Consider the following 20,558-nt stretch of genomic DNA (forward strand, 5'->3'; position numbering starts at 1 on the left):
TTGGAACTCTGTTCTAATAACCATCAAGTAATGGATCAGTGAACTCTTCAGTGTGTTCATTATTTTATTAACACATTCTTTTTGGAGGGAGAGAGTTTGGAAGTTGGAGGGCTTAATGTGAGGAAGACTGACAAACAGACCAACTCTAATATTTATATTTAGAATGGAGACTTTAAGAGAAATTTAACATACTGACTGTCACAATGGATGTTATTAAGTTTGTTTTAGGCATCTTTTTTAAAACATGAGGAGACTTCCTTCTATTTTTCTCTATATTATAAACACTTCATTTGTTCAAATGTTTGTAAAGTGTGTTTCTTTTGTCTTTTTGTTTTTGCTGGTCCTGAGGCTGAAACTCAGGGCCTGGGTGCTGTCCCTGAGCTTCGATTGCTCAAGACTAGAACTCTACCACTTGAGCCACAGTGCCACTTCTGGGTCTTCTTTAGTAGTTTATTAAGAGAAGAGTCTCACAGACTTCTCTGCCTGGGCTGGCTTTGAACCATGATCCTCAGATCTCAGCCTCCTGACTAGCTAGGATTACAGGCATGAGCCACCAGTTAATTATGTTATTTAAAAAAAAAAGTGGTACAGAAACAAGCTCCTTAAAAAGTGCTGGCATATTTTTCCTCCAGTTGTTTTATAATCCTGCGAAGAATTTCATCCAAACAAGGGCATTAAGTTTCATATTAAATTTTACAATAAAAGTCCTCTCCAGAATGCTGAACATTTTTAAGGGTTATGGAAAGTTATGCATGAAACTTCATATATTTTCAAACATAGCACAAAGTAAGCTTTCTATGTGTAAGCATTTGTAATTAAAAAATTTTATTTGTGTTTTTGAAATAAGCCAACATAAATTGTACATATTTACAGCAATAAACTACATTTCCAAAGCTGCACAATTACTTTTATTAGTTACAGCTGATGGCTTTTGACACCAGCCTTTCAAATGTGTTGTCAGTTTTTCTTTTGCCACAACATTTAAAAGTAATAATACCAAAGCAAACAAATGTTTTTTAATAGCAAAGCCACACTGTAAACAAAAATATATAGCGAACGACAGTCTCATGACTGGGAGGGTATGTGTGAATCCTGAAATTGAGAGCACAAGCATCTCTTGTGTTCATACCTGATTGCATGTACATTGATTTTGTATTTTACAGGAATATACAATTAATCAGTGAATGATTAGGTATAGAAAAGGCCATGAAAGGGAAAAGGGTCAGGAATCAGAGGCCACTGAATAGATCCTTACCCACTAATTCACTGCTGAAAGGGAAATCTATGCCTTTGTTCATTTGTATAAATCACAGTTGACAGGCTTCATGGATTTTTGTCCACAGATAGCTTTTGATGTAATGAAGGCATAATGTCACATACATCAAACACATTGAAAAATTAATGAAATGGATAGGATATCTTAATAAAACCCCTAACAGAAAGGGGACAAATATACCTTTTGAAAAGTTTGTTTTCAGATGTAAAAAGCAACTATGGAAAATCACACGTACTATTAGACAGAACAGCAATTCCAATCAGAAAATGCAGCATATCGTGATACAAAATAGAAAACTTGAATTATAAAAGGAGTCTGACCCTTCCTTTCTTGCATTTGTTAAAACCTTCCTAATATCATTTAAAAAAAAAATCTACGTTTCCAGAAAGTATACTCTTCTTGCCAGGGAGTTTCTTTAGTGGTCTGATAGGTATACAAAAATAGTACTTGATTATGAAAGAAAGAAAATGCTTATGACAAAAGAGCAGAAGAGCATAAAAGTATTGTTTATGTTTCTTTGCCAGGAAAGAAGTTCTGTGTCTGAAAAATAAAGAGCTATAGGCATTTATTTACAAGAAGTGTGTAATAACAATCATGATATGAATGAGCTGAATCACATTTGGTAGGAAGGTCGATAGCAAAATTGATTACTGGAGACTGAAGAAAACACATGGGAGAACACATTTTTAACATCCTCTGACATATTTGGTGAGTTTAGCATAACGGATTTTGAGAGGCAACAGAAGGTGGGGGTTTCTCTCTGTGTTCTCAGTAGCACCTGCTTTTGAAAGCCATAACTGTTCAGTACAGGATGCTGTGGACTAAAGTAGTAGGTGAGTGGATTGGCCAATTTTTCAAAAATTCTATTGGGTTTTTAGGTGAAGTGGTAGCCAAAGAAGTGTTCCATTGCTGGCAGGATATGGCAATATCCTATTCTTCAGCTTAATGAGTTTTGCTTTCCTAAATCTCTAGAATCACTGTGTGAAGGTCTTTGCCTAGAGTTCAGTCTGTTTTGGTAAAGTCAAGAGGAGAGAAGTAATTATTCAGGGATGATGGATAGGTGGGGAATTTTACAAGATAGCTAGGCTCAGTTGCTGTTCTTTCGAAAACCATCTTAATCATATTTAAAGGAACGTTAAACTCACCAATTTTCATTTCCACCATAGCCTTTTACAGTTACATTGCATTACATTAGCAATGTACAATGTACAATGGCACAAAATACTTTCTGGTAGTTAAAAATGAAAGATTATTTTAAAATACAAAAACATTTTTGGTCTTTGTAAATACATTACTGGGAATTTCCAAAGACCTACATTTTGACCTTGTAATGATATCAAGTAGTAGTTTTTGTCAAGAAGGTTATTAGCGCTCTTTAAAAATACAGAGTTGAGCGAAACAGTTAATAAATACTAATGTATAGAACTCTAAGCATTCCCTTCTTAGAAAAGTAATGGATGTTCTTAGTGTGAAAGGTCACTTGGATATATAACTCTATTTTCCATGACACTACAGTGAGTTAGAATGATGAAGCAGGCTTCTCTAAAAATGTCTCAGGACACTGTCAAAAAATATTTTTTAAGGTTTATCTAGTGAGTCAAAAGATGTAGGAAACATATCAATATTGAGTTGATACTGGAAATAAATGTAAAAAAAGCATGCTATCTAATAGTATGAGGTTGGCTGATTGCCACTCTGAGCTAAAGTTTGCAAATTATATGTTGATTTATGCAAATAAATAAAATTTATGCTTAACAGAATTAAGAGTGCTAATCAAAGGGTCTTATAAGGAGGACTTTACATACATTTTGCCTTGAGAAACAGTGATGAGTATGAATAACTATCTCCCTTAGGTAGTCCTAAACTTTCTATTTATATCTTGGCAGAAATTGAATTTGGTGTGTAATACCCTTTAAGAGTATTGATTTGTAGTCACATTGGCATGTTCTACTGATAATACAGTGTAGCTCCATCTTTGATGGACACCTTATAGACCTAGATACAAAAGACTTTTAAATAAGGCAAACATGGACAAAGGGAAAGGTGAAACAAAAAAATGACTTTTTTTTTTTCCTGTAGGAAAAGCAGTAGTAAGTAGGATGGAAAATTCAATTGCTAGAATGAATGGACTAATGGTTATATTAGACTCTAATGGTTATATTATATTGCACTGCAAACTGAACATGCCTGTGGGAAAAATCTTATTGCTCCTTCTGCCTGATGTTACACAGGTTCAACTCTACTTCTGACTGCATTTTAAATTCATTTAGAGGTTGTAGGCTTATACTCTGTGGGACAAAAATAATTTGTGGGTGACTGTATAAGTTATCTGCCCAACAAGTTATTATTTATAATCCAGTATATTCCTGTTATGGAAATGTTGTTCTCTATTGCTGAATTTACTATGGAAAGTCATTAGATTGGCCTATGTAGACACTACCATGGACAGTACAAGAAAACTGGAAAATGGGGTGTTTAATTTTAGGGACAGCCCTTTATTTAGGGAGGCAAAATGTTTATAAAACTGCTGTCAGTACATACAAAAATTTTTATGGGCCAAAATGGCTAGAAGAATTAGGAGAATGATAGATTTGTAGATACTAATGGCCTGATCCATAAGCCATCATTAGTATGGGGCAAGGAGAAAATATCTGAGAGGTGGAAAGAGTGTGAAACTTCAGAGAGAATAAGAACATTTTGGGATGATGTGCAGCTGTTCGGAGTGATAGGGAGTGATGTATGAGGATCAGCTTTTCTTGAAGCTGATAAAGGAGAACAAGAAGTACAGTGAGCATGATGAAAGCAGAGAGACTGGTTAGTGGCAGTAAATAATCAGAAGGAGCTGAGTCATTTTCTACAACGTATTAATATTAAGCTTACTGATCCAAATTTAGAACCATTCAAGTTAGGGAAACTCCATGAGTAGAGTAATCATATAATTTGTTCCTTAAAGTGGACATTTTGGGTTCTGTTAATAATTATACACAGGGATTGTTTTAAACAAACTGGGACATATGGTCCCCTAACAATAATGTAAACTGGGGCCCATGGAAAGCTGTTCTTTGGTGCAGGCTTTCTTCCTACATTTTCTCAAGAGAATAATGAAAGACTTTGGTGGGAGTAAAAGAGGATGGAGGAGAAGGAAAACCAAAACCCGAAAAGACACAGTTTTAGTTGGTTGAGAGCAGGAAGTGTTTTTCTTTCCTCTATCTCTCCATCTTTCTTTAGACCAACTGCACTTGGGATCAGGCTTAAAGTAAAAAGAATGAAATCCAAACAATGTAGGAAAGGAGGAAAAACTGCTTTTGGAACTGAGAGAAACTGAGAATGACTACTACTCACTCCATCAGTAACTAGCTGCCAAATACTGGGACATTCATTAACCAATTCGAGCCTCTATTTCTTGACATTGGCACTGCCATCATCATACATAGTGTTGTAGTGAAGGTCAAATCATTCATTATATGTGGGAAAATGTCCTTCAGCACCTTAGACAAAGTGTGAGAGTCACAGATGTCTACCCCCAAAGCCATTCTTTCCTTTTGTTAATTATTTTTTTTTGGTACTGGGAAGCTCTGGTAGTCAATGTTGCAAACCTATCACGATAATTCCATTTTCTCAGGTTCAGGAATAGATATGTAATTTGACTCTGACCAATAGGTCAATTGAAGCAAAATTTCCTTGAGCTGAAAAGGAAATTCAGGGCACAGCTCACTGTTGCTCCTGCCTCTCATGACTATGTGAGAAGGATGGTATATGGCTGTTTTATAACAATAGTTGCTACTGATAATGAATATGCAGCCGTGGGAGGTGAAAATGGTTTTAGAAGAGATTGGGTTCCTGATGACATCGTTGTTGCACTATTGAAATAACCAACCCACATTTCACCTTACTTCTGAGCTCATTGTTGCCTGAGATAACATCATTCTGATTGTAAAAGTTCCTTTTACTTGTATCTTTTGTTACTTGCACCTGAGTGAATCATGGCTGATATACAGAATATTAAGTATTAACCTCAACTTGGTTAGACTGAAAGACACTCAGGTCTACTGTTTTTAAGGTGATACTATTGAGTGTGAATCCATTTCTAGTTTGAAAGGATGGTAAACCAGAAAAAGCAATTAACTTACTACTTGAAGAAGAGCAGTGCATGTACCTTTACCTGGGAAGGTTCAAAGAGTAGTCTTTGTAAGATGCTTGAAGTGCAGTGGCTGAATATGAAGTCAAGTGTGCAAAGAAGAGGCTGTCCCACTCATAGAAGGAAAGATTTTCTACAACTATCCTTAAAATTTGGAGTGGTCAGGAGGCTCTCAGAAGAATTGTGAAAGATTGGAGTTGGAAGGTATCTTTAATCAGAAAAAAAAAAGTGAGAGAAAATATCAGTTAAGAACATCTATGCAGAAACCATTCTGGGACGATGTTCAAGACTGGAAAGGAGGGGAGATATGTCTAAGAATATGGATAGCTAGATAGGCTGGCCATAATTTAGTAAGTAAACTTTCATTCTTGCCTTGGCTGTACCTAAAATGTTTGGCAGCTTTAACTGCAGAGTGAGCGTGGGAGGGGGCAGGCAAAGGGCAAGGAAAGTAACAGATGCTAGAGACTGGGAGTCTTTTCTGACTTGATGGGAGGAAGTTTGCCTGAGATATCAACAGTACCTGTGACTCTACCTTGAATGGAGAAAGAGACAGCAGTGGAATTCAGGACTACAGAGGGCACAGTGGCAGCGTTTAAGCTCAGATGGTGCTTATAAGTTGGCTTTTCAATCCATGAGAGAGGGTTCATGGCTTTTCCTTCACTAATTACAGAGAAGGTTTTGAGGACATCTATGTCTTCCAGACATTTAAAAAGAGATCAGATCACATTGATAAATGTTGTCTGAGACTGTCTTGAAAATGCTCTTAAGTCATACAGAACAGAAAAATATTAAAAATAGTAAAAATGTGTCTATTCAATAGATTCAATATATATTTAAAGAAAAATGAACAACTATTCAGCTAAGTTTTACTTGACGCCAGATGGCTTCCTCTCAAAATATGCTACAAGCATTATGATCAAGTTTGTGGGCTATGTTAGCAGCCACAGTGTTCCTGTATCATTCTGTGAAAGTCCCGTATAAATGAACCTCTCTAAGATTACCTTCAAAGAACTTGGAAGTCATGTGGTGGCATGTCTGGAGCCAAACACCTTTCCATTGCACAAAAACAATGCTCAATCCAAGGTGTCTTGAAGCATCCACTATATTTTTCTGTCTCTATGATGTAGCTCATTTATTGTTAACTTTGGAGTGTGACTGTGTATTGTAATACTGTCTGGAGGGAGCAGGTATTCTACATAATTTTATGGTGCTAATTTGGACAGTTTGATTATAATCTGTTCAATGACCATCTCTAACATCTAGTAGAAGGCCTGCAAGTGGCTGTGGGTGACACTGGCCAGCATGCATCATACACATAAATAGACATGTTGAGTTAAAAACTCCTGTACAAAACTAAAGATACGAAAAATAAAAATTAAAAAAGAAGTAGAACTTGTAACAAGATACAGAGAGGATGAAGTAAGTTACTTTCCTAAAGGACAGTGTGAAATCAGTGATAATTGAATGAGAAAACCTTCTGGAAGGTAATAATTATATATTTTTAAGTGGTGTATAGTCAAGACTTAAAGGAGGGCATGGATAGACAAGTTGGATGAAGAAATAGTACAGTTTGAATTTATTCTATTATAATATCAAAACATGACCTTATCATCAAAACATGACCTTATCCCCCACAGGTTGGAGCTCATTACTTTTATTTCCAGTCTAGTCTGAAATAAGCAGGAAGAGAAAAAGATTCATGTAAACATGTAATCTTTACATAAGGAACAGAAAAGCAGAAAGTAAGACTAACCCAAGGCAGTTCAGAAGAATCTGGGCCTGGTTACCTTGTCTCCACAGACCTTTTAAAGACAATATAGGTAAGAATTGGAAAAATTAACAAAGATAATTGATTTGTGAATTAAATGAAGGATATGAAATATATGCCCAAAGAAGTTGGAACATTCAGCGGTTTATAAGAAAGATAGCTAATAATGCTTGGAAGAAAGAAAGAAGAGGACAAAAAGAGGAATCAAATTCATTGGGGTAGCATAAAGGAGACAGAAGAGACTATCTATTTTTACAAAAGCCCCGAATCACTAAGTGCAAACACATTTATATTCTGATCATTTGTACATATAAAAATATATTGGGGAATGTCTGATCTTCCTGTTTCTTTTGTAGGGAAACCCAAAAAGCAGGAAGAGGCAGGTGCAATGCGGACTCACTTTTGTTCATCTTTTGACTGCTTGGGACTCTTGAAAATGAAGGAATTTGTTACCCTGTATACCTAAGGCAAATGAGGAATGTTATTTGGCTTCTCTAACTGATTTATGTTTTGATTGTCTATAGAACAGAAAGTGCAAGTAGAATTGTTCAGGAGAATGAGATTCTTTTCCAACTGATTCAGAAATGAACCTAATTTCTCCACTTGAAATTTCTAATGAGATGAGTCCAGGATGTGCCAGGGATCTTGGAGGTAATTGGAGGTGGTTGTGAACACTTTGATATACCAAGGACTCATACCACATGAAAGAATAAAGGGAAAGAAACAACTTGCCTAAAAAAAACCCCAAAACCTGTTAGACCTCTTCTAGTTGAATAAAACATTCTTGTTATAGAAACACAAAACTCTTCATTTTTATTTTTCCAGAAAATAGCATTTTTGGATTTACATTAGTTTAATTTATGAGAACATTTTCAGAGACTTTCTTGTGGAATTATGGCTGCCAACAGTTACATTTTCTATCTAAGCTTTCTAAAAGAAGCTTTGAGAAAATAAGCACATTGTGTTCTGTACTTAATTGACTAATCAGGTTAGCTCAAACAAAGCCTTTTTCTTAATTAATAGTGGATCCTGGTGGGCAAAGTTTTGGGACCAAAATGTCTCATAATGATGACTCCCTATTCTCCTAGCACTTAAAATGCTTTAAAAAACCCCACCTTCCTTGTTTCTCATCTCTAAAAAAGATACTATTCTAGTCAATACATTTCTAAGAAACAAATCCCTATTTCCTATTGCTTGTATATTCTGAATTTCTCCAGATACACCCACCCTGTCTGCCAGTTCACATGGAAACACATCTTATGACATAATATCCCACCATTCTGGACACTTTCATGAACACCAACACTTGGGGAAAATATCTTTGAGAACGTTTAATTGTCAGACTCTCTTGTGAGTGTAACTAGTACATACCACACATAATCCTACCCTAAGTTGGAAAATCCCTGTTTTAATGTTCAATTCATACCACTGTTTCTCTTTACCTTTAAACAGTAACAACACAGTCACCTCGGTGTCTTTGGGGAATGAAGCAGCTTAGTGTATCAAGGCCACTTAACTCTTTCTTCCTTGCTCCTCCTTATTTATGTCTACACTGATCAAACCCTTTCCTCCTATGCTCTTTCATTGTTATTAGAAGTTTGAGGAAATAGCGGAAGAGAAGGTAGGAGCTAAAGCTAGTGGTTCAAATGAAGCTTTAAATCATCTCTGGATTTTGAGAATTTCTTCCATTCCTGACCCTCTCAGCAGCATGGATAATTCAGTATTAAAAGATATGAGTAGCCACAAGTGACTGATAATAACACATCTATGTTCATGACACAGTTCAGGAGCAGCTTGCCCCAGTTCCTGTTTCTGCTGGTGCACTGTTCCCGGGTCCCACAGACTTGCAGCCTTTTCAGAGTCTGCTGTCCTGTTCAGTGGGGTAAGAGCATGAGGCAGCAATCACAGACACCTGGCTATGGCTTACAGCAGATTTACATAACTGTATACACAAAACAGCAGAGAAAGAGCAAGGGCTGCAAAAATTCTGGTTTGGGCCCAAATCACTGGTCATGTCATTTCATGAATAAAAGCAAATGCTTTATAAGCTTACATTATTTACAAAGCTCAGGATTGTTTTCAAACATCCACCCAAAGTTGAGGACCACCACACCACAGAGAACAGTTCAATGAACTATGTACAGAATTTACAAGGAAGTTTACAGAATTGTCTACATCTCTTTAACAAATTTATCTTTGTGTTATCTGCTTACTTTCAGGAAACAAGTACTTTTTTTTTCTTCCTGCTTTCTGTATCACAATAAATGTTGATTGAACCAACATGAGAGAATGCTTGGCCATTCCTTTTTCCTCCCTCCTGGGATTTATGATTATACTTCATTGAGGGAAATAAAAAGGTGCATGTCACACTTTAGTAAGATACCATTTGAGACTGTCCACATAAGAATCTTGGAGATCGTTCCTTTCTAGAAGCATTACACATATATTCTTTTTGCTTTCATGTCACAAATTTTGATTGAGCTCTTTCCTAAATGAATATTTGTAAATAGTCATTGATTTTAGAAAGATGGAATTGAGTCAACATTTCTGTGGATTATACACACACACATATATTTATATTTAAAGAAAGCCTATTCTTGGACCTTTCAAGCAAACTTTATTCTCTGTGCCACACATATTTCTGTTGTTTTCAAGATCCTTCATTGACTTTAATGCACAATAATGATGGTATATGTAAGAACACACTTCAGTCAGTCTGCAAAAAGTACCAACAAGAAGCTGTGGTTTCTATTTAGCTATGGAGAGGATACAGATAGTAATCCTGGGTAAGTCAAGTAAAACTAAGTCTTTACCTGGTCTTTGCCTCACAAAGCTGGTAATGATCATGCATGCCACCACCCTGACACTTTAAGCCAAGGAAGAATGAACAGAAGGTAATGAATGTGGAGTCATCATGGTCAAGTGAAACAAGGGATGTCTTCTGGGTCTACACAGGTTAAGTTAATACAATTTGTGTCACCAAATGAACCAAACATGGGGTTTTCTGGACATGGCTATGGCATTAAGAGCGTGAGTCTGTGCCTTTCTCAGACTCTGATGCCACTTCAGGATTTACAGCTATTTTTATGGCAAAAAGAAAAACAACCCAGTATTAGTTAAATAACCCTTGGATAATGTAATATTCTGAATCTTTCAAGAAAAGGGGCACTTAGGAATGATTTGGAACTTTTATGATTTATGTACGTCATTTTGGTTAAGACAAGGCATACAAGCCAGAGGATTTTGTCCCCCCGATGGACTTTTCAGCCTACAATGGGAGGATTTAGCTGGGATAGGGGCCAGTAAGAAAAGGATATGTCTGGGAAGTATCCAAAAGAAGGAAAAAGGGAACAGAGATCATTACCTACAAGCATGACAGCTTTTCAATTCTTCTGTCTGCCATTGCCTCCCAACCCAGAGAGATTTGGTAGGATTTGCATAATAGTAGCTACAATGCCCAGACTACTCAGATGATAATAAACATTTGTGCCCAATGGGTAGATTCAGACTTAATGATTTTGCACTTTACAAAGCTTAAGATACAAGAGTTCATTTTTATTCCGCGCCCCCCCCCCCAGGTGCTTTCCATCTAAAATTATAGCAAGCAAATGCTTTTAGATTTTTTTTAAAGGCAAGATAAAGTAATAATAAAAATACACATTACCTCAACTTTTTTCCCAAGAAGAATGATCTAAACAATTAAAGAGAAATTATTTTGTGAATGGACATGTATTACAGATATTTCCTTTCTGATTTTTGCATTTCATCATTAAAAGCTTTCTAAACAGTGTTAACATCAGGAGTCATTTCTGCTAGACATTAGGCCCAAATTTCACTTCCTGTCTTTAAAATAAATGACTGCACCGTCGTTTCTGGGTGGTCACTGGGAATAAAAGCCTTAACAATTACTCACATGGCTACATGTATTCCATTTGGGCATTTTACAATGACAAAGCATCACACTCAGCAAGGGACTGAGAGAGTTTCAAATAGATGACATAATTCCCTCAGGATGCAGGTATAGGGGGCCAGTACCTTGACCAAGGAAGTGTACTCGTAGGATTGAAAGTTTAAACAAAAATTTGGTCCCCACATCCCTACCAATCCCTCATAAAACCATTGAGATCATTTTTCCAGGTGAATTCTGATGTTCTTACTAATGTATACCATGTTAAGCTATACCTATTCATCTATTTTCTGGTTTCCATTTCCTCTTGCTTTCTAAAAGACTATCTCATTACTCTCTCCCCTTGTGGTCATGAGTAGGAATTCAACCTTATCTTTCCAATTGTGACTCTAATTTCCAGCAGTTCAGGCTATTCTAGACATAGATCCTCTCTATGGCTTTAGGGACAGCTAGTTCTACTGTAGTATGTGCAGTATTTCCCATCCTTGGATCAGGTGACAATCCACCTCTATCACTCACCCAACCTAAAAAATTCACGTATGAAATTATTACAGATTCCAAATGGAAACAAAATAGTTTTAATGATGGAAAATGAGAAGGTTCTTAACTGTAGCTGACTGGACATAGTTAGAACTGTGTTGTGTTAGTGATAGTCATGAGAACCATGGCCTAGAATAACCTTTCTGAGAAATAAAAGAGAGCATTAATGACAGAGATGGATGAGCATAGACAAGATCTATGTATGCCGGGGCTGGTGCACATGTTTCAAGGCTCAATGCTTTCTCCCTTGTTGCTTCTAATCTATGTTTTTGTTGCTTCAGATTGTGTTCTTAAGAGGGAAATCTGGTTTTGGAGAAGGATACCAACCTGGGTGAGGGTAGATCATTTCCTGGATCATTTCCTAGTTTGCAATGCAAAGTGCAGAGTGTAGAGCCATGGAGGGCCATTGGAGTCTTGTGTGAGTAGCTGGTCCCAGGCAGATCCTGCTTTCTGGAAGGCTAAGAAGTATATACTAGTTGATTTTAAGAATTGGCAGTTCAGACCACTGCCCAGGCACCCTTTCACAGCACATAAGTCTTGCCTTCCTTGTGGAAAGGGAAGTATGTTCCTCAGACAAAAATCACTTCCTCTTGCCTTCAAAGCCCTCACCAGTCTGCCCCAGTCTTTCTCTTTGTTTCTCTGGAGGAAGAATTATGGAAATGTGAGGGCATGGCATAGCTTGAAAAGCTTCGAGGCCTCATGGAGTGTGTTCAAGGCTTCTCATGGGAAGTGGACAGTCAGAAAAAAAAATGATCTCAACGGCTACCAGGTTGACCAAACCAGACTCTAATGTTAAACATTTGCCAAGAAGTCTAAGAGGCATTTGTAAGGTGATCCCTCCTCATGGTAGGTGAAGTTGGCAGGTTGAGTTTGCTGTAACCTGGACGACCAGCATTTGCTGATCTCTCTCCTCTTTTGGGGAGCTAAGGAGGCAGTCTACAAGGGACTTGGGGGGACTAGAGTGGAGGGAAATTTCCTTTTCTTTTCCATGTGTTTTGGTTGTTTTGTTTTGTTTTGCCTTCTTCCTGGAAATCTGTAACTTTTCAATGGCTTTGTTTTGTCTTCTGAGATCTTGGAAATTGTGGGTTTGTTTGTTTGTTTGTTTGTTTTGGCAGCATGAGATTGTTACAGCTTACCAGGAAGTTAATACCGACCCATAGGGAGGTCTTCATTTCCTTTTCTTTTAAAAAAATAATTCAATGAAATCCCGGGCAACTAGGAGAGACAGCTAAAGGTCTATCTAACTTCTTTTTGGGTTTGTTTGTAAACATGGCAATTAATAGAGCTCTGAAAGAGCTGATAACCTGGACCACAGTAGACTGGAAAAAATAGTTTTGTTTTTGAAGTAAACACGGAGTAATAATAAAATCGATATGCAAGACTCAAAAACCAATTGGATGGCTGAATCTCTTACCTCAAAAAGCACAGCAGTATCGCTGTTGGGGACCTGTGGGGTTAAAAAACAAGAGAAGAAAAAGTAGTCTCAACCAAACCATTGGGACAGATTTTAGTGTACATAGTAAAGCCAGTAGACGACATTGAAGAGAGAAAAGGTAATGGGGAAAAACATTCGGGACCACTTGTCAATGGAGTTCACATCAGTCAAGTCCGGGATTTTGACTTTGAGCTGGGAGGCGCGCCTGCGGATGCGGCCCTTGCTGGGCACCGCGTGCCGGTCCAGCGCGCGCCCGTACCCCTCCCTGCTGCTCAGCGGCTTGCGGTACTGGATGCTGGCACTGTCGTACGAATACATGGTGGCCTTGGGGTCGCTCACGCCCGTGAGCACTTCCGAGCCGCTCGTCTCGTTCCTGATCTCCAGGGTGCTGAGGAGAATGTTGCCATGGGCGTCCACCTGATGGCAGAAAAGAACAGGGTAAGATGCCAAGGCCAGGACGAACCGTTGTGTTCACTCATTTGCTCATGCAGCAAGTGCTCAGTGCTCTTCCACAAGTATCTTACTCCATCTGCCTCCTAGATGTGGAGGTTATCCATCCCTGCCATCCATCCATCCATCCATCCATCCATCCATCCATCCATCCATCCATCTATCTATCTATCTATCTATCTATCTATCTATCTATCTATCTATCTATCTATCTATCTATCTATCTAATCTCTCTTTCTCTCTCTAAGTATGTATGTATGTATCTATCCATCTACCTACTATTATCTGTCTATTATCTATCACCCATCACTTACCATCCATCAATCATCTATCTGCCTATCAGCTACTTGTCTAAATCTTATCTATCTATCTATCTATCTATCTATCTATCTATCTATCTATCTATCTATCTATCTATCTATCTATCTATCTATCTATCTATCTATCTACCTATATCTATCATCTGTCTTCTTTCCTATTATCTGTCATCCATCTCTCATCATCTGTTTATGTATTAATGATCACCATCTATTAGTCATCGGTCTATCTTGCTAGTTATCTAACCATGCTTCTAGCTGTCATATTGTCTCCACTCACAAAGCTTACCCCTCTGTGTGTGTGTGTGTGTGTGTGTGTGTGTGTGTGTGTGTGTGTGTGTTGTGACATATCTTCTTGTTATATAACTGGTATAGGGAGACATTTAAAGCTAGAGAAAAAAGTGAAAATTCATAATGTACTTTCAGAGCCAACTGCTAATATCGTGCTAGCCTTCCAGTTCTCATCATCTGTATTTACAAACACAGATACATCTATATGTTTTGTTCCACAAAGATTTTTTTCAGTTATTAATGTAGCTTACTCATCTTTGTGTGTTATCTGATACTCTTCTGTCAACATCATTTGTTAATGACTTACATGGATGAGCCATAATTGAGTTAATCTATTGTAAGATGTTAAGATTTGTTTTTACTTACTTCCATAGATTTACAAACAATTTACAAGACCATTTTTTCGTTAATTATGTGCATAGGCATAACTGGATGTTCCTCAGATTGAACTTATAGAACTGGGATCAATGGGTCAAAGACAATACTTGAACCTCTGTCATTCCACCATGGTTCACTTGCTTCTTTCCAAACAGTGATATGAATCCCAGGGCTCCTGGCTACTTACTCCCTATGCTTTGTGCACATACACACTTCTGGAATGCCATGACATCTGAGCACATTTTGGTGAACAATGTGGGCTTGTTTCAAGTTGGTACGCTTTGCTAACTGACTTTGCTGGGAAGGTATAGGGCTCATAAATGAATCTGAAGGTTTTCCAAAGATAATATAAGCAGCTGTCTTTAAAGATAGGATGAATATCATAGTGCTTGACTTGTAGTACTATTTCCATTCAGGTGAGATTAATTTTAGAGGTTCCTTGCTGGGAGCACACGAAAAGAGAGCAAAGATGGATAGAGAAGGATAGATGGATAGATAGGAGATTGAGAAAGGAGGGGTAGCCAAAAGAAGAGAATCAATGTAGTATCAGAAAGAACAAAAGGAAGAAAGTAAAAGAAGAGGCTTGTAGATTGCCCAAGGAGGAGATCTATGGTCTTAGAATAAGAGCGGAAGCAGAAATCGTCCTGACTGTGTCAAGGAGGTAAAGGCAGTTACACACTTATATAAAACTTTGTAGTTCAAAGTAAGAATAGAAATGAAGCCGGGTGCTGGTGCCTCACTCCTGTAATCCACCTATGCAGGAGGTTGAGATTGAGGATTGTGGTTCAAAGCCAGCCTGGGCAGGAAAATCTTTGAGATTCTTATCTCCAGTTACCCAACCACAAACAAAACAAAGCAGAATGGTGCTATGGCTGCAAGCAGTAGAGCATTGCCTAGAGCAATAAAGGTCAGGGACAGTGTCCAGGCCCTGGATTTAAGCCTCATAACTGACAGAAAAATTTGAAAAAAAATTAAAAACAGGAAAAGAAATGAAACATTAGCTTACACAAGAGACTAGAGTGTCTATGAAGGTGAAAGTGAGGGTTGACCAAAGCAGGTGTTGTTAGAGTAAGTGAAATGTAGCATATGGGAACTCGGTGTGATAGGGGACTCGGATAGAAGGATGTGCTGATGTTTCCGAGGCCAGAAGCAGGATGATGGTCACTGCCGATGAGCTGGATGCAGATTATGGTCTATGTGGTGTGTGTTCACACCATGGAATGCAAATCAGTGGTTGTAAAGTCATGGTGATGAAAGTTTGTGCTACTGCGGCTGGTAAGGAACAAAGTGTTGTTGAACTCATGGAAGAAGAAAGAACCATTTCAGAAGATGGAAAGTAGAGCACATGATTTTTCTAGGAGGAGAGATGAGTAGAAATCAGAGCTTTCTGTTATTCTGAGATATTTATCTCCTGGGAGTTACATCATTAAAATATAATTTGGTCAGTAACAGTGAAATGTTTTCTTCACCAAATACTAAATGGCACAGGGTAGACTAAGTAAGGGCTTCATAAAAGTGAGGAGTAATGGGAGGTGGCAGAAGGCGACATGAAAAGATGGGGCTGAAAGGATGGGTACATGGAAGGACTGGGGGTTAGAAGTGTTCTTATCTCAGTTTTATTATTAAGTAGTGAGGAATGACCTTAGATAATTCTACATGTCCATGCTCCCATGTATAAGTAACCTCAAGGATTTCTTTCCAGTCTGGCAGGCTTTGGTTATGGGGACTATTCCAGGTGGAGGGTACAACGTTCATAAAATCAAAACCAAACGTGTAAAACTGATTCCTTTGATCTGTATTATATGCATCATTAAGTTCTTTGATGAGGGATCTCTAAATAAATGGTTGCTGGAATTTAGAGTCAGCCAGCAAAGCCTGCAGATGCTTCTGATGAAACAGAAGTCATGACAAGTACCGCACATTTTATTATGATGTTTTGGGTAACTTTGAGGCATCAAGAAGTTTATTAATTTGGACAAATCCTCCAAAGGTGTCCACTCACAGTTTTACGGAGTCTGACATATAAAATAATAAATTAACTTTCACAACAGAAAAGATTTCGTGGTTCTATAATTAAACCAACCTTATCATATATTCAGAAAAACTTAAAAAGATACACAAAACAATTACTTTCTCCTTCCAGTGTCTTTCCTGTCTAATTTAAGAGCTGATGTTATATACTTTGTATATGTGTGTGTATATGTGTGGTGGTTATGTATATATGTGTGTAGCTATGTGTGTTGGTTCACTCATGCACAACTGATAGAGTTTTCTAAAAATTGTAGCCACAAGGAAAATGGTTATTGCTATATTAAAAAAATATTTAGAAGCAGCAAGAAGCCATGTTGCATATTGCTTCATCTGTAGTGGTCAAATGCTACCCAGTTACTGAAGAAATATCAACATCTGCGTAAAAGCATGATCCTGACAGTAAGAATGTTAATGTAGTGGATTTTGGGGAGATTTTCAGATAGAGAACATGAGCATTGCTGATGATGGATAATTGTTCAATGGCATGAGCAGACCCTACTCCTCATGTCAGCATAAAAAGAGGAAATTCCTACTCCAATTTCTGGTAAAATGAAGTCAGGCTCACATCAAACTTCCCTTCTCCTCCCCTTTTGCTGCTGCTCTGCCCTGACCTATGTGGCAGGCATCTTTGAAAGAAAGAAGCTTGTATTTCTGGCTTTCATTCTACCTCTGGTTGGCTCACCGAGCCAAACTGCAATGAAGTATTGAACTGCAGTGTTAGGAATCCACAGATAATTCTGTCAGACTTGGGGCTAAGGACTGTAGTTTTTCATGCTTTCTGGTGATTGGGAGGGAATGGAGGGACTGGACCACATTATATCAACTATATTCCCCAACCCAACATAACTGATTCTTTAATTTAGTGCTCACATTGTATCTAAATTTAGAGAATGGAAAGATTATTATTAAAGCTATAGGAAGACCAACAAATAAACCCTCTGCCTTCTACTTCAGAAAATGATCCAAATGCATGTTTCAGATAATAGATAAAAGAAGGCAGAGAATGTGATTTTAGATCTGCAACCACAAGGGCTTTTCTTCTTCTTCTTCTTCTTCTTCTTCTTCTTCTTCTTCTTCTTCTTCTTCTTCTTCTTCTTCTTCTTCTTCTTCTTCTTCTTCTTCTTCTTCTTCCTCCTCCTCCTCCTCCTCCTCCTCCTCCTCCTCCTCCTCCTCCTCCTCCTCCTCCTCCTCCTCCTCCTCCTCTTCCTTCTCTTTCTTTTTTCTTCTCTCTTCTTTTTTTGTCAGAGACAAGGACTGAAACTTACTATCTGATGCTTGCTTCTACTCATTGGCTGGTACTCTACCACCTGAGCCATACCTCCAGCCCAGGTTTGACAATTCTTTGCCTGCACTTCCCCCTTCCATATACTGGCATAGTTTCTGTGCTGAAAAAGCTAGTATTAGGCAGAACATGTATAAACATTTAACATGCAATGAGTTCATTTATTTCTTGTTTGATTCAGTAAATGTTGTAGAATGTCTGCTATGTGTCAGTCACGGCTCCAGATGATGAATAGATAAGACCCTCCGCATGTCATAGGACATTATCTCCCTCATTGAAGACACTGAAAGGTCTCAATCAGTCAAATCCCAAACACTGTATCCTCCTGTACAAGCACTGACGTTCCCTTTCTGATCACACTGATTTTAAATCAAAGACAAACTTTGTAGCCCATGTCAGATACAGGTTATCCATGCTCTTTCCAGCAAACTTTGGAAAGGTTGTAACTTGTGACCCTCAGGTCTCCTTTCTTGCTATGCTGAGCCTTTCTATCATCTCCCATTCAGAAGGCCATGGAAGCTGGCCATGAGGCTGGCTGACCATAGGCAAAACTTGGAGAGGCTTCTATTGAAAAAAAAAAAAAAAAGCCTGGGACTGTACTGTGTAAAGGCTGCTGAGGATGGATAGCTCATGGTTCAATTTCCTGCTGCGCAGTGCTTATAAACCACAACAGATGTAATTGTAATCCCTCTGTACAGTATGTTCACAAATAAAATAAAATTAAATTAAAAAAAACCACAACAGATTTCTTTTAAATTCTGGGGCTACAACTATCCCCTAAAGATACTGATGAACAAAGCAGATGAATTCTTGAATTGTTGGAACTGACATTCTTATGGAGGACAATCTTTTTTTTTTCTTTTTGTGCCAGTACATGAACTCAAGGTCTGTGTGCTGTCCCTTAGCTTTTTATTTTTTATTTTTTTTTGCACTTTCAGGTTTTGAGTAGTTAAGTGGAGAGAGATTTTTCTACCCAGGCTGGCTTTAAACCACGATCCTCAGATTTCAGCCTCCCAAATGGCAAGGATTATAAGTGTGGGTCACTGGCACTTGATTTTTGTTTTGAATGAGGTAATATTATGAAGGAAACAATGTAGATATATGTATATATTTCTCTTAATAACCAACTGGTGATTTTGTGCAGGTTTTTCAGCAAACTTTATTCATGATCATATTTTGTTATGAGGTGAAAAATTGAAAGTAATTCTTATTTCCTTATATTCATCTGCATGCAGAGTCTACAAAAATAGTTCTGCATAGAAATTTAAAGGCATCTTGATTTTCAAAAGGCCACAGGATCAAGGGTTCGCCTCTCCCAGTGCAGTGTGTTCCTCCCAGCAGACGTCCCGTTAGACGTTAGAGTGTGGCTGCAGGAGAGCACAGGCCCTGCTTCAGTCAAGTTGAGAAATGTTTGGCACACAGGAGTGAAGGGATGAGTGAAGAAATGACATTATACTTGGTAAAAGCTTATGGTGCCTGATTCGATGCTCGACTTGGGTATTGAGTCTCTAGTCTTTCGGTCAAATACTAATACTGATGTTGTAGTACTGATGTTGTTGTTGAGGCAATTGACATTTATAATCAGTTCCTTTGAGTAAAGGAGATCATGCTCGATGTTATGAATGGTCTTGTGCCACCAATTGATGGCTTGTTTAACAGCAAAAACTGTCAGTTACTGAAGAAGAAAAAGTTATGTCTCAAAACTTTTTTTTTTGCCAGTCCAGGGACTTGAACTCAAGGCCTGGGCACTGTCCCTAAGCCTCTTTGTGCTCAAGGCTGGTGCTCTACCACTTGAGCCATGGCACCACTTCCAGCTTTTTCTAAGTAGTTTATTGGAAATAAGAGTTTCATAGCTAAGAGATGGAACCAATCCAGATGCCCCTCAGTAGATGAATGGATCAAAAGAAATGTGGTATATATACACAATGGAATTCAATGCCTCCATCAGAAAGAATGACATTGCCTCATTTGTTAGGAAATGGAAAGACTTGGAAAAAATTATATTAAGTGAAGTAAGCCAGACTCAAAGAAACATAGGTCCCATGCTTTCCCTTATTTGCAATAACTAGTATATGTCTGGGACAAGCAGAAAAGGTCAGATAAGTTGATATTAGGTGAAATGAACCCCAAGATAAGTATTCAAATATTTTTTCTTTCTTGCAATTGTTTCTAACATATTTATAAGATGACTTTATTTTTTGCTTTGTATGTCCCTCCCCCACGGTATAACCCCTGCTTTCACTGTATTTGATGTTGGTATAATTTGTGGAGGGGAAGGGCAAAAAAAAAAAACAAACCCGTTCAAATAGGGATACAGGTGGACCCATTGCAACAATGAGATGTACAATCAGATGTTCGTTATGTTGAAAAACAAACTTTACAACTTTGGCTGGTGGGGGGGGAAGGGGATGGGAAGGGATGGTAAGGGAAACAAAGGAGGAGACAACAATGCTTGATAAGAAATGTACTCATTACCTTGCCCATGTAATTGTAACCACTCTGTATGGTATTTTCACAGTAAAAAATTAAAAAAAAACTTTCCTGTCTGGGCTGGCTTTGAACTGTGATCCTCAGATCTCAGCCTCCTGAGTAGCGAGGATTGCAAGGGTGGGCCACTGGCACCTAGCTTGCATTAAAATGTTAACAAGAATACATGTCTCAATTTCCAGCATGTTTTTCAGATTGTGGACTTAAGACTCTTAATGTTTATTCTCACTGGGTTTCCAGCTTGTAACCTGCTCTACA

General features: G+C 38.0%; 1 protein-coding gene across 1 annotated transcript in view; it reads right to left on the minus strand.

The window, feature by feature from the left end:
* Nucleotides 1–808: 808 nt before the first annotated feature.
* The window catches only part of Gabrb1 (gamma-aminobutyric acid type A receptor subunit beta1), a 313,871-nt gene continuing 294,121 nt past the window's right edge, over nt 809–20,558 (minus strand). The window contains exon 9 of the mRNA XM_070012745.1: nt 809–13,481. Within this exon, the coding sequence (XP_069868846.1) occupies nt 13,137–13,481 (345 nt within the window). The 3' untranslated portion in view covers nt 809–13,136. The remainder of the gene's footprint in view (nt 13,482–20,558) is intronic.

Source organism: Dipodomys merriami, unplaced genomic scaffold, assembly GCF_024711535.1.
Source record: "Dipodomys merriami isolate MVZ:Mamm:240054 unplaced genomic scaffold, mDipMer1.0.p SCAF_9, whole genome shotgun sequence".
Lineage (NCBI taxonomy): Eukaryota > Metazoa > Chordata > Mammalia > Rodentia > Heteromyidae > Dipodomys > Dipodomys merriami.